The sequence below is a fragment of the Blennius ocellaris genome (assembly GCF_963422515.1).
Source record: "Blennius ocellaris genome assembly, chromosome: 19".
Classification (NCBI taxonomy): Eukaryota; Metazoa; Chordata; class Actinopteri; order Blenniiformes; family Blenniidae; genus Blennius; species Blennius ocellaris.
This window is the reverse complement of record NC_137668.1, coordinates 14,489,662-14,503,760: the sequence shown is the minus strand read 5'-3', so window position 1 is coordinate 14,503,760 and position 14,099 is coordinate 14,489,662. Positions and strand designations below refer to the sequence as shown.

Below are 14,099 nucleotides of genomic sequence, written 5' to 3'. Positions count from 1 at the left end.
ATGATTGCATGACACCCGCTCGGTGTGGAAAGTATACACACTACAGTAATTTGCATATTCCGATCGATAATGTAAACATTATTAAAAGTAGGTCAACGAGAGAGACTACAATATCATATCTTAGATTTTAGTGCAAAACGTTTACAAATTTGCAAAATTAATAATAAAAAAAAATTACGTTTAAAAGTACGTCTATGATTTCATGAATCTAATTATTTTACTATTATTATTTTATGCAGGCTGTAAACTTCCCCCTCCCGTGTCTGTGATATCAACATAAATTATACCGATAACAACAACAACAACAACAACAACAACAACAATAATAATAATGTGCGCGTGCAGCACCAGTCTGCAGCAGCCAGTACCCATAATGCAACGCTCGGCTAGCTTCTGTAGCAGCAGAGTAAAAACAACAACAGGCTACCTGCGCGCGGCGGCTGCATGGAGCGCGACAACAACCACCAGGAGCTCGCGCATGCAGTGATATTCCCCGAAACCAAAATGCACCTTAGCCGTATAATGTGAGTACGAAGTTCTGTGCACCAGCCGAAGTGATATTAGTTCGTTGCTTTTTAGGGGGAGACTGTTGGAAGGCTAGCGGGCTAGCACGCTAGCTCTCCGCGCCTCTATGTTCGAGCGTCTTCCAGCAGCAGTGGCGGCAGCGGCGGTGCCATGAACAGTGGACTCCCCCCTTCAGCCGCTCCGCTCGGGGGTGCCGGGATACCCAATGTCAAGGTGAAGTTTTGCCGATACTACGCGAAAGACAAAACCTGCTTCTATGGGGACGAGTGCCAGTTCCTGCACGAGGATCCGTCCATGGCTAGCCTGCCGTTGCACGGTGGTGGTGGCGGCGGCGGCGGCAGCCCCGTGCCGCTATCCATGGCCGGGGGTGGCGGGACTCCAGCGGGGTATTCCCTCGGCGGCTCAGCGGCGGCTTGTCCTGGCAGCGCGGTGACCGGTGTGCCCAAGAAGAGCGAACCATTGGGGCCCGCAGGCACGTCTCTGGAGGGGCAGTTGTTAACCAGTGAGTAATAATTGCTGCGAGACAAGGCCGCACACACGGTGGCTGACGGTGACTTCACTTCGGGGCCTCGCGGAGCTTTGTTCAACTCTAGCCCGAGGATCCACCGCGGCCTCCTCACCCCAAAACAAACGTGACACCGAAGTCAGCCTCACATTCACCTTCTCATACTACATATTTCTAATGTTGTTACTCTCGTTATTGCTGAAAATAATAATGACATTTACCGAGGCAATGTATGCAACTTAATATGCAGAAAATTGAGGTTTTACCGTTCTTTTAATGAAACCCGAGTGCTGATTATAAACTTTCATAAACTGTTTTCTAGACTGCTTCAGGCTTAAGAAGTTGTAGATTAATCAATAGGTTTTTTTTTATTCAAAAACTGATGTTCTCTTCTTGTAAGTGTTGAAGATGACACCTGTTGACTCCCTCAATCCAGGTCAAGATCATAAACCCATGTTGTTTGCACTTGATGAAGTTGCCTTGGTTTATCACAGAGATACTGAAGTTAATTAAACAAGGTCTATTATTTGCAAAACGTGTTGTAGTTGTAAATACAGAAATGCATTACACTTGGCAAATTTTACAGCTGCAGATCGAAAGCCACAACTTAAAAATGCATGATTAGTACAATACAGACTACTATTGCTTTTTGTATATTTATGTGATTCATTTATTTCTCTAATGTTGTACATACATATTTATGTATTGAGTGTTTATGTCTGAAACAGGTGCAAAACATATCACTTCATGTTATTCTGTGTATAATTATGTTTGTGACAAATAAAGGTATTGACTTGAAGTCTGATCCAGAGCTGCTCAGTTTAAATATACATCGTTACACACATTGGCATTTATGAAACTTTCTATTACTCCTAACACCCTAAATGAAAACCACAATATTGAAAATTCCAATTGATTATTTCTCTTTTTAGCATTTGGCCCTCCTCAATGAGGTGTGCATATGGAAGAAAACTTTTCCTGAACCTGAATGTGATTTCCAGATAATCTTGAGGCTTTATTTGAATTATTTACTGTGGGTTTACACTCCTAACTAGAAAAAAAACTGACTTCATGTTTTCCCTCAACTGAGACCTCGGTTTGGAAACTAACTTCAGCGTGCTCAAACAACGTGGTTGCGTCCACCCGATTCAGACCTGCGAGCGGCCAGCGAACACGCGTTGCACTTTTTTATCTGTCCTGTCATCAGGTTTGTCCCGGTGCTGTTCGCCACACCTGCTAAAGCTTTATCCACGCTGCTGCAGCTCACATGGGAAGGCCTGTTGTTTCTTTATGACGGCTGTGAGTGGGCAGACAGGTTAGCCTTTAGCCAGCTAGCGTTAGCCACGCTCGCTTTAAAACGACCACTTCGGTAAATATCTTCATATTTAACCGCACATACATTGGTTACTTGTCTGTGTTGGCATTAGTAGCTCACGTTGTCCTAAATGTATTTTTGTTTCTCCCCGAGAATATTGCCTCTGTTTACATGCAAGCTTGCTAACACGTAGCCATGCTAGCTTCTCGTGGGGCTTTGTTTTTGTTGTCACGTTTTTCTCAGCGTAAACAATCAGGAGTGAACCAACATTCGCGTTAAGTGGTTAAGACTTCCCCCACATCGCTGCCGTGCTCAAAATCCACGAACTGTCAGTGAAAGTGTGTGTCGAGAGGCTCTCCGGCTGAAGCAGATCTGTTGACATGCTTTCTAATGCGGTCAGTGATTGGCTGAAGACGCCCCGTGGGACTGAATTAAACCTCCCAACCCTAATAAACGTCAGAAAATGCACAGTATAGTCTAATGCAGTGGATTTGTCCTCTTTCTGACAACCGATAGAGTTTGCCTAGGATTTAATTCAAAGTTTTTACACTATGTTGACGTCAAGCTTTCGTGTCAAACAGAGAAGATCAGTCTTTAATGAATTGGCTTCTTAGAGACTCATTAATTGAAAAAGTCTTCAAGGTATAATCAGTTAATGGTTTAGAGAATTAACTGGGACTTTGTCTTTAAGAGAGATTATTGCAGTCATTTTCAGAGGCAGTGTGTGTTATTATAGAAGGTTGACTACACACAGTTGACTGGAATAGGTTCTTATTCACATGCACCATGCTGAAAACAAAGTGCATCACATTAAAACGATACCTACAAACAAAGTTTTACTATCTGTATGTGTATAGCTTTTCTTGATTAAATCATCCTGTATACATGCACGGTTGTACATAAACACTGGTTAAACTTAGGCTGTATTCTGTCTTTGCTTACTCAAATCTTTTATCATTCACAGTCCCAGGAATGGAGGGCGCAACCCTGAGTGATGCCAATCTTACCAACTCTTACTTCAGCAGCAGCTTTATTGGGGTCAATGGGTTTGGAAGCCCAGCAGAGTCTAAATACTCAATGATGCAGGTACACAAGGGAAGCTGGAGATACAGAGTCAGTGGAAACCTGCGCTCTTACAAAAATGTCTTCAGATATGACTATGCAATGCTCAGACCAAGGCAGAACTGTTAATCCATGAAATCTTTAGCACAGATTTAGATGTGTCAGTACTTTGTAAAGATTGGTTTAAATTCAGATGTGTGTTGGCTAAATGTGTTGGCTCATATTATATTATTCAGCATCAACACACAGGTTTGCTTTTGTGACACTTGTGCTGCTCTCTCTAGCGAATGACTACCAGCAGCAGCTCTCCCAGCCTCCTCAACGATGGTGCCAAGAACTTCAGCCACAGCGCTCATGGTAATTTGCCCTCAGAGCTCTCCTCGTAGTCCAAACTCATCTGTGCACCACTTTTTTTTTTAACTCTTGAAACTTGTTCTTTCACAGACCCAGTTAACTCCCCGACATCCTCACTGTTCAGTGACTTTGGTGCTCTTAGCATTTCCCATAGGAGGAAGGTGAGTATTATGTAAAGTGTATTTTCCATGAGAGAATACTTGGAGCCCAACAAGCATGGGTTTAAGGTCCAGCATTGTCTTCAGCAAGAGCAGCTTTTTTTTTTTCATGTGCTAATTTTGATGTTCTGCTTGTGCTCAGGCTCCTAACCCGGCAGCAAGCGAGTTTATCCCTAAGGGAGCTCCACGTATGGCCACCATGGCTCAGTCCACTGTCCAGGCCTTCCCCTCGCCTCTCTTTGCACATCCTGGTCTCAGCAGCTCCACAGCTGCTGCTCTGGCACCAGGTACGCCTCTCCAGAAAACTGCCGGCTGAGAAAGTACCCAAACATATTCGTCTCGACCCAGTTTCTCCACGGCTCAGTTTTTGTTTTCCATCTTTGGCCTTGAAGTAGTGTGGTTCAGCAAGTATGGGAATTCCCTCTTGTGTATAGCAGCACACGTGGTCGTGAGTGAAGAGCTATTTTGGCGTATTCCTTTCGAATGTCTCCCGTGACGCCATGTTTCTTTTTCTCAATCTTAAATTCCAGGCATGTCTTTGTCTGCGGGATCTTCCCCACTGCACTCCCCAAAAATCACACCACACACCTCACCGGCTCCACGCCGACGGAGTCACACCCCAAACCCTGCCAACTACATGGTGCCCACCACCGCCTCTGATCCGGGCACACACATCATCCAGAAAGAGACTGTCGGAGGGACCACGTACTTTTACACCGACAACACCCCAGCACCGATGACGGGGATGGTGCGTATATATCTTGGAAGCACATTAGTCCAATAAAAAATTTTTTAACATGGATGTTGCACTGTATCACTCAACTGATTCCAAGGATATGTTTGTATTTAAGACTTGTTAAGGCAGTAGGTCTGAGTATTTCATGCTATAATACTATACTACAGTATGTGATTGTTCTGCAGGCGACTGCATTCCAAATATAATTGATGCTAACATGAGGTCTTTTTTCTTTATTTGCTTTTGAATTGCATCTCTATATACTTGACAGTTTTTTGATTCCATTAAAGCTTTCATTCCACCTCCAATCATTTGCGTAACTGAAAAGTACCGTTTTTTTTTTTTTTTTTTCCCCTTTTCTTTTTTTAAATGATCACATTAGTTTCCATTTGTCAATAAATAGGAAACTGCTTTTCTGGCTTCATCGCAGGTGTTTCCTACGTACCATATCTACCCCCCCACTGCCCCACATGTGGCGTACATGCAGCCTAAAGCCAATGCCCCTTCGTTCTTCATGGCCGATGAGCTTCGACAGGTATTTGCCCGGCTGTCGTCCTCACTGAACACCTTCACTTGGAGGCGCCTTCATTCTGCCTGATGCCATGTCCTCTTGTCCTTCTTTCAGGAGTTGATAAACAGACATCTGATAACCATGGCCCAAATCGACCACTCTGAAAACCCCGGTAAAGCTTGTGCTCCGTTTACGATGCACAAAACAGTCATTACTGTCGTGAGTCCCGTGTGTTTGCAGCACAATGAGACAGGCTCGCATTCAATACAGTGCTGTAGTCTTAAAACCCCCACTTACAAACCCTTTGAAACGGTGTGAATTATCTGGTGTTGGTATTCCTAAGTTAACCATTGATTCTTATTTACGCAATGTACAAGTGCGCAGTGGATAATTTAGTCCTGTTCATGTCAAGCCTGCTGTTTGTGGCCTCTGTGGTCCTTGCTTTCTGTCACCTGCTCAGTTTTCTGTGTCAGTTGCTCAGATTGTACTAATGGGCTCAAGCTGTGTGTAGTCCTGTCACATGACATGTGAGCACAAATCTCTAAATTAAATGAAAACAAGAACTTTTGTGGCCCATTAAATGTGGGACAATGAAATGCATTGCATCCCCCAAACTCCCATCTATGGTTGAATTAGGGACTTTACGTTCCAAGATATAATTAAAAGCAGTTGAGAAGTATAGGCAAACTGACACATTTTCTGTTATTGCCATGTGTGAGATGTGAGGTTTTCACTTATTGGTTTTGTCTCGTGCAGATGTACCCTCTGAGGTGGACAGCTACCACAGCCTGTTCCCCCTCGAGCCTCTCCCACCACCCAACCGCATGCAGAAGACCAGCAACTTCAGCTACATCACCTCCTGCTACAAGGCAGTCAACAGCAAAGATGACCTGCCTTACTGCCTGAGGAGGATACATGGTATAAACACCCCAGCAACTTAAATGGCCATGATGATGATGTGTCCATACTGAGGTTTAACGCAAAAAAAAAAAAAACTAATTACTGCTCCTACTTGTTCTTTAGATGGGGGAAGTATGTGCTTCTTAAGAATAAACATTAGTTTTTAGCTGTAATCATGTTTAAAACTGATACCGGATGTAGTGATTGTGTGAGATATAATATATTTATTTTCTGTGTGATGCGTGTTTTAACCTTCAGGTTTTCGCCTTGTTAATACCAAGTGCATGATGCTGGTGGATATGTGGAAGAAGATTCAGCATTCAAACGCTGTAACCCTGAGGGAGGTCTTCACCACAAAGGCCTTTGGAGACCACTGTGAGTGTGGGATAATGTCAAAATGCTCCTGTGTTATTTGGTCAGTTTTACTTAAATGAAAATGCTGCATTTATGTAGGGAGTATTATAAATAGTAAAGTTATTTAGCTTCTGCTCGCCAAGCCTTCACATGTGTAATGCAGCGATTGGACAACGACTGAAGTGCCTGGATGCTGCTTCAAATCCAACGAAAATTAATATGAAGACATGAAACAAACTAAAAAGTCATCGAGTTTGCTCATTGAGGAAGTGTGAGGCTGTAGCTAATGGAGTCCTCAGTATTTATTGTTTCACTGCGGAATCCAGGTGTTTAGTCTTATTTTACCATTCACAAAGTTTAAGAGAATCAGCAACGTAATATCAAAAGTAAAGTTTTTATCCAGTCCCAAATGAGCTGCTGTGAACTGCACACCTTTACCCATTCATTGCTTCAGAAGATCGAGCATACTTTCAGCGGCTTCCTTTGCCACGGTGGCTCAAAAGTTTTACCCCAGCTGCCACTGTTACTGTTAATGATTTTGCTTGGGGATTCAAACCAGCGAATGCCTTTTTTCCTGGATCTGACTTTTGTTTTCTTCTGTTTTCCCTCCCGCAGCGTTGGTGTTCTCTTATGACTTCCATGCAGGTGCAGAAACCATGTTCAGCAGACACTTCAATGACCCAGCAGCAGACTCGTACTTCACCAAGAGGAAGTGGGGTGAGTTGATGTTGTCTCCCTTCCTCGTAAGCTCCGAAATAGACCCAGCACCACCTCGACTGCCCCTGTGCAGCCTCCGCCTCACGTTTTGACTTTAGTTACTTGGTTAACGTTGAGCCATTGCTCAAGTTCTACTTTCATATGTGTTGCAATTGATGGATTTTGTGCATTGAGGCTCATGTTAGGCACTTAGTTGCCATTTAATTTCAGGAAGAATTGGTTCAGCGTGAATGAATATTAAAGTTAATGACGTTTAAAGTTTTAAAATGAAGTCTGGCAGACGTCGGTATTTGGCGTCTGGTTAGTGGCCTCGCTTGTCGGTTGGTGTATGCGCTTTGAGAAGAGGAGGAAACTGTGGTTGAAACTGATCTTCAAGCAGGTGCCGTTCTATAGTCTACCTACAGGAATGGCAGTCGAGACAGAGGAAGTAAAACCATTCAGTCCCTGACCTTGTCTCCACTAAACACTGATAACAAACCCTCATTTATAAGTGGTAGTGAACGAAACGTTGCTTTACCGCTAATGCATCACAAACGGGCCATAAATGTTGTTGACCAAACAACTGGTGAACCTGTCCAGGTGTACCATACACTTGCTTATCGCCAACTTGGGATTGGCTGCAGCACAATCTGAAATTGAGTAAACCGAAAGCTACGTCAAGGTTGGATGGATGGATATTACCCAAATGTCTTCATTTCTTAAATTTCCTTTGGGTGAAACTTTTTTTTTTTTTTACCATCTCTGTTGTGTTCAGTGTAACCTTGTGGTTTTTCACCTTGCTGTATAAAACCCCAACAACTACTTTAAATTAACTGTCTCCATCAGTAGATGGTGGTTGTGGAAGGAATTACAGTAGATTAGAGCCATGTTTAAACATCAGAAAGCCTTGTCAAGGGTTTTTATTGAACTCGCGTCAACTCGAGCTGAAACATATAGATGACATTCAGTGACTGTTAAATGATCACTTTAACTAAATGCTGAAGTTCCATTGTCAGTCATGCGAGGATAAGGACTTCAGTTCTATGTGAAAGTTGAAGCCAATGACAGTTTGAGGTTGGATTCATAAGTCATGTTAAAAGTTTGGGGCGCTTTGGTGCGATGACGTACGCCTTCCATGTGCAGGGCAGCATGAGCCTCCCCCACCGCGGCAGCATGCAGGTCTGCTCCCGGAGTCCCTCATCTGGGCCTACATAGTCCAGCTCAGCTCGGCTCTGCGCACAATCCACACTGCCGGCTTGGCCTGTCGTGTCATGGACCCCAGCAAGATTCTCATTACTGGCAAGACCAGGTAAATACAGAGTTCAACTGCTCATCAGCCCTGTCGTCTTTCGGCAGGGATTGATAACGTTTGCTCATTTGACCATAGATGACTGTGTAGTGAACATCCTGAATTTCATTTTCACTCAGAGGGTGTATATATGGCTTACTATAAATTGTACTAAAAGCAGAAGAGTTTATTCCCATCAAGACTTCCTGTTTTTCTGTCTTACTGAACATGCATGCGAAAGATATGCCCATAAGCTAATGGTGTAAATTTTCTCTCATCTCTAAAGGTTACGGGTGAACTGTGTTGGGGTGTTTGATGTCTTAACGTTTGACAACAGTCAGACCAATCATCTTGCCCTGATGCCACAGTACCAGGTACTTTCAACAGTATATCCTGCTTTTTAGTCAATTTCACTCTTTACTAGTTCGTGGTCCATCTCTAGTTCCTCACTATCTGAGCATGTGCGGTTCAGGATTTTTGTAAATGAGATGATACAAGCTTGCGTATTATCGTGACGACTGTCTTTTGAAATTTCCCTAAGGGGATTAATAAAAGTGTGATTCTTCTTCTTCTGTCCTGCAGCAAGCAGATCTTGTGTCGCTAGGGAAGGTGGTCCTGGCTTTGGCATGTAACTCCCTCGCTGGCATTCAAAGGGAGAACCTGCAGAAGGCCATGGAGCTGGTGTCTATCAACTACTCTTCAGACCTCAAGAACCTCATTCTGTAAGGGGGGGGGGATATTTTAGTGTCGCTCATGGTGGTGATGTTTACATCCCTCTTCCTTTATGTCGATCAATTGGAAGGTGTTGTTGATTCAGTCCCATGGCAGTAATACTGTGACATTTATTTCGATTTATTTTTGCGGGTAAATGCAGGTATCTGCTGACTGAGCAGTCCCGCCTGCGCAGTGTTAACGACATCATGCCAATGATTGGAGCTCGGTTCTACACGCAACTGGATGCGTCGCAGATGAGGAATGATGTCATTGAGGAGGATCTGGCCAAGGTATGATAAAAGATATCAAACAGGCATCCACTAATGACTAAAAGCAGTTTGTAATGAGGCGTAATTCAGTTCTTTGCAGGTAGATGGTTTGGGGTCGTAAACAGAAGAGGGTTTTGGTGTCAGCGGAGAGGGAAGTTGTGCTCTCACAGGATGTTGTTCTGTATATTGTGGCCTTTGCAGTCTCACCCTGAATGCAGTTTCCCCACTATTGGGTTTGGATCAGTTGTTTAAATATTCACACTCTAATTTCTGCCAGCCTCAACTTGTCCTTTAATTTCCACACCTGTACTCATACTTCAAACTACATGACGTTGGTGTGTTTAATTCCTGCGGTGCACAGCAAACCTCACGGTAAATCTTCTTAAGGCCAAGTTAGAATTAAGAATGTCAGCAGCGAAGATATGAATCTTTTTCTCTGAAAATACGTGTCCCTTTTTATACCTGCCTGTGATCTGCTGATATCTGCTCTTCTCGAGAAAGTATTTCCTGTTTATCAGGCCTTTTTTTTTTTTTTTTTTTTTTTTTTTGCATCATGCTGCCAGTTGAATGTATATCTGCACACAGATGAGTCGCAGTGCAGTTGATTTTCTTGCTGAATCCACGATGATAAAAGCTTCAGCTGATACAGGCTGCTGTGCATTACGGCTATAACCAGGCGACCTGTTCACGTGTTGATTAAAATGCAATGTAACGACACTCATTCGTCGTCAAACCACACGTCTGTGGTTGTAGCAGCAGATGAACTGTTTTCAAACCGAGCATGCAGACCAGCGGTGCTGCAAATGACATTTCGACACAAAACGACGATGAAAAGCATCTGCCAACTCATTGACGAGTATCTCCAGACATACTGTATTTTTCCAATGAAGCGAGCAGTCTTGCTTCTGAGCGTTGCGCACGTGCAACAGTGTTCAGCAGGAAATACACGCGATGTCTGCAACACTTTGCCTCTGTAAGCAAATAAAGGAACTACTGGTAAGGTTTGCACAGTTGACTTTGCTTGTCATGAGAATTCATCAATAGTTGTTCTGAAACGACAGATTTCTGATTTTTTTTTCTGTGTTGCTTCAAGCAGAAATGTGCTTTTATCCGACCTGCTGAGACTGAACACTCTGGCCATCATCTAAAGACGTTAATCACCGTATAATCTTACCGCTTAACGCATCTAAAAGTAAAGCTGGATTGTTTGTACCTGGTAAATGACAACATTGAGTCATCAGTTTCAGAATTGAAATTGTGGGGAAAGTCCACACACAAACATTGTTTTGACATCAGCCAGTTATCGGCAAACATCAGCCCGCTGCGCTCCTGATACGTCGCAGTGTTTTGTGGTTTTGCCGTTTCTGACCAGCGAAGTGATTACCACGAAACTGGAAATGCCGTCAGTGTGATCGAAGATATCAAGAGATACCGGGCCAAGTCGATGCGCTCTCAGCTGTTGGCGAGAAAGTTTGACTCACACCGAGCAGTTTAAAAAAAAAAAAAAAATGAAGGTGAATGAATCTAAAAATGAATCTGCAGAGAAGAAGGTGAGCTTGTTGGAATAATCTGTGGTGGAGTCGGACGTTTTCCAAGAAACGTCACAAGAAATTCATAGAACTTTGATTTGCCCACAGTTGATTCTTGTTAAGTCAAGTTCACAGCAACTGAAAAATCAAACAAATCGCCTTCGTTGTGCGTTTTCAACCTTCTAATTGACATTATTTAAACACATGATGCATCAAACATCTGTTTCCTGTTTGCAGGAGGTACAAAATGGCCGCCTCTTTCGCCTTTTGGCCAAACTGGGCACCATCAATGAGCGACCAGAGTACGTACCATTCACAAAAGTCTTCATCACCGTTTTCGCCGCTGCCCCTCTGTAAAGTCTTACTTCGTGTGAATCAGGTTTCAAAAGGACCCGACGTGGTCGGAGACGGGGGACCGCTACCTGTTGAAACTCTTCCGGGACCACCTGTTCCACCAGGTGACGGAAGCAGGGACGCCATGGATTGACCTCAGCCACATTGTTTCCTGCCTCAACAAAGTTAGTCGGCTTTCTTCTGGGTCTTTCTTCATTTTATTTCTATCGAGTTACTCAAACGTCCCGATTCTGTCCGTTGTGATATGTCCTATGTTCTGGGTAAAATACTTCCCCCTCTGTATTGAAGAGTCACATTTGATGACGGTAATTTATTTCAAACATGCAGCTCATAACACAATTTACATTAATTCCATATGTTCAGAAAGTCCTGACCGCGCCTCGCTTTCCCCACATTTTATGTTCCAACCTGATTCCAAAATGGATTAAATTCATCGTTTAGATCAAAATTGTACACACAATATCCAATTATGACGACACATAAAAAGTTATCTTGAAGTGTTTGCAAATTATTAAAGATAAAACGCCAAGGTGTCACATGTACTTAAGTATTTACAGTCTTCGCCACGAAGTTCAAACTCCCCAAAGATATCATGTGGCGTCGTATTCAAGGCCATAACTGTTACTCAAAGTATAAGCGCAAACGATTTGTATATGGATGTACATGTGTCATTATGGGTTATTGTGTGTCGAGTTGAGAAAAGTTAATTTAGGAATGAAGCTGTAACATAAAATGTGTAAAAACTGAAGCGCGAGCACTTTCCAGAAACGCTGCACGTAACAGTAAACGGCTCAACTTCCCTTGACCATTATCGCACTGCATTTTTCAATCTTCACACATTTGTTCTCTTCTTGCTCGATAAGTTTCATGCAGGTTGGGACTTTCTTTGCTTATATTTCCATTTACTTATCTCAGATTCATAAGGTCATCTGCATGCGTGGCCCAGACAGGGAGGATTGGTGTTACTTGGAGTCGACTATTGTTTGAATTGTTGCTTTTCTTGGATTCACAAAGTATCTAGTCTGTCTTTTATAACTTTAAGTCCGTTAAGGATTTAATCGAATGGGATTCTCTTGAAAATGAAGTAACAGACGGGGCTAAAAGGATTGATTTGAAGTAAAAGTAAAGACCTCCAGATTGTGACATTTACACTAAAATGACTAAATCAACAACTCAAATGACTTAAATATCTTTAAACATTTCCTCAGATTTAGATTAGAAATGAGAATGGAGATGTCTTCCTGCTATAATCGGCTCATTGCGTGTTCTCTGGTCACCTTGAGTTATATCTTGATTACTCTGTTCCTCATATCTATTAATTCCTCTTGTACAAACCAGGGCGTTTTCATTTTGAAGATTGACATTTTTATTGGTCATTTGTGCTCGATCAGCCGATGTCAGGAATAAAAAGTTTGTTGCAATTAAAAGGTCAGAAAAATAAAGTTTCACTGTACTTGAACTGGCAAAGTCTGAACACTTTGTTTGGTCCTCAATGTAATGCAGCCGCCTGATAAAGTAAGAGGAGTTTGAAGAGGACAGTGGTAGGAAGTAAGGCGACAGTAGAAGTCACCAGTGGACAGTGGCCTTGACTCAAACAAGCTCACGGTTTCATGAGGATGTGAACTACTGGACCATGACCACATTTTGCAGCTCATTTCCCCTCATTTCTGCTACTGGAACACCTTCCTCCCGTATTGGGCGCACGTTGTACTGGTTCACCTCCATTCACTTAAACCCAGGTGAGAAGGTTAAGACCTCGGCGCGTCGAAGCCGCTGACGTGTTTGAGTTGTAAAAATGGTCTTCCTGTGTGTGTTCAGCTGGACGCAGGCGTTCCCGAGAAGATCAGCCTGGTCTCGCGGGATGAGAAAAGCGTCCTGGTCGTGACCTACTCGGACCTGAAACGCTGTTTTGACAGCACCTTCCAGGAGCTGCAGGCCGCTGCCTCAGGCTCTCTGTAGCGCCCCCCCCCCCCCTCCCCCCCTCCCTTCGGGCCCGGAGTGGGACTGCCCGGACCTGAAGCACACTATTGCACTACAGTGGAGGACCAGGCTCGTGGAGGCGACATCAGCATGGTGAAGGCAGCGGGGCAGGGCTTCGTGAACCTCAGTCACATACACTGACCCTGTCCACCAGGAAGGCTTTTCTAAAGTCTATTTTTTTTTTTTTTAAGTTTTCCTAAAACCCTGCAGCTGAAAATCTAAAAACAAACAAACAAAAAAACAACCCATTTTGTGTGTGGGGGGTGGGGTGGGGGGACAAAAGTGGAAGCTGTGACGAACGACGACGAGGACAATTTTTTTTAGATTTCGGGGAACAAAACGAGAAACTAAAATGTGCAGTTTTGAACTTTTTTTTCCCTGCTTTTATTGTTTATTTCATACAGTTGGGGGGGGGGGGGGTATTTTTTTTCTGAGGAGGATGCACTAAGATTTTAATTTGTCTGTTATTTTTTTTTATTTTTTACGAGTACGTGTGAGTGGCCTACAGGGTGCACGGAGCGCTAAACACACACACACACACACACACACACACACACACACACACACACACACACACACACACACACACACACACACACACACACACACACACACACACACACACACACACACACACACACACACACACACACACACACACACACACACACACACACACACACACACACACACACACACACACACACACACACACACACACACACACACACACACACACACACACACACACACACACACACACACACACACACACACACACACACACACACACACACACACAGAATTTTGAAAATCCAGCTCTCTCTTGGCTGCATCTTCCTTCCGGTT

At 43.5% G+C, this 14,099-nt stretch overlaps 1 protein-coding gene across 1 annotated transcript; it reads left to right on the top strand.

Annotated features, from left to right (window-relative positions):
* Window positions 1–441: 441 nt before the first annotated feature.
* On the top strand, window positions 442–13,452 carry pan3 (poly(A) specific ribonuclease subunit PAN3). The gene is made up of 18 exons (XM_080515449.1): window positions 442–1,027; window positions 3,310–3,431; window positions 3,692–3,764; window positions 3,852–3,922; window positions 4,062–4,206; window positions 4,450–4,667; window positions 5,086–5,190; window positions 5,281–5,338; window positions 5,923–6,084; window positions 6,325–6,441; window positions 7,036–7,137; window positions 8,260–8,425; window positions 8,691–8,778; window positions 8,987–9,126; window positions 9,279–9,408; window positions 11,154–11,218; window positions 11,296–11,434; window positions 13,089–13,452. The coding sequence occupies exons 1-18, from the start codon at window positions 676–678 to the stop codon at window positions 13,227–13,229; spliced, it is 2,394 nt and encodes a 797-aa protein (XP_080371575.1). The 5' UTR covers window positions 442–675; the 3' UTR covers window positions 13,230–13,452.
* Window positions 13,453–14,099: the final 647 nt, after the last annotated feature.

Excerpts from the sequence above, each read along its gene's own strand:
- pan3 (XM_080515449.1), top strand. The coding sequence starts at position 676 with ATGAACAGTGGACTCCCCCCTTCAGCCGCTCCGCTCGGGGGTGCCGGG. Across the intron at positions 8,779-8,986 it reads CCCTGATGCCACAGTACCAG|CAAGCAGATCTTGTGTCGCT; the intron begins GTACTTTCAACA and ends TCTGTCCTGCAG. Across the intron at positions 11,435-13,088 it reads TTGTTTCCTGCCTCAACAAA|CTGGACGCAGGCGTTCCCGA; the intron begins GTTAGTCGGCTT and ends GTGTGTGTTCAG.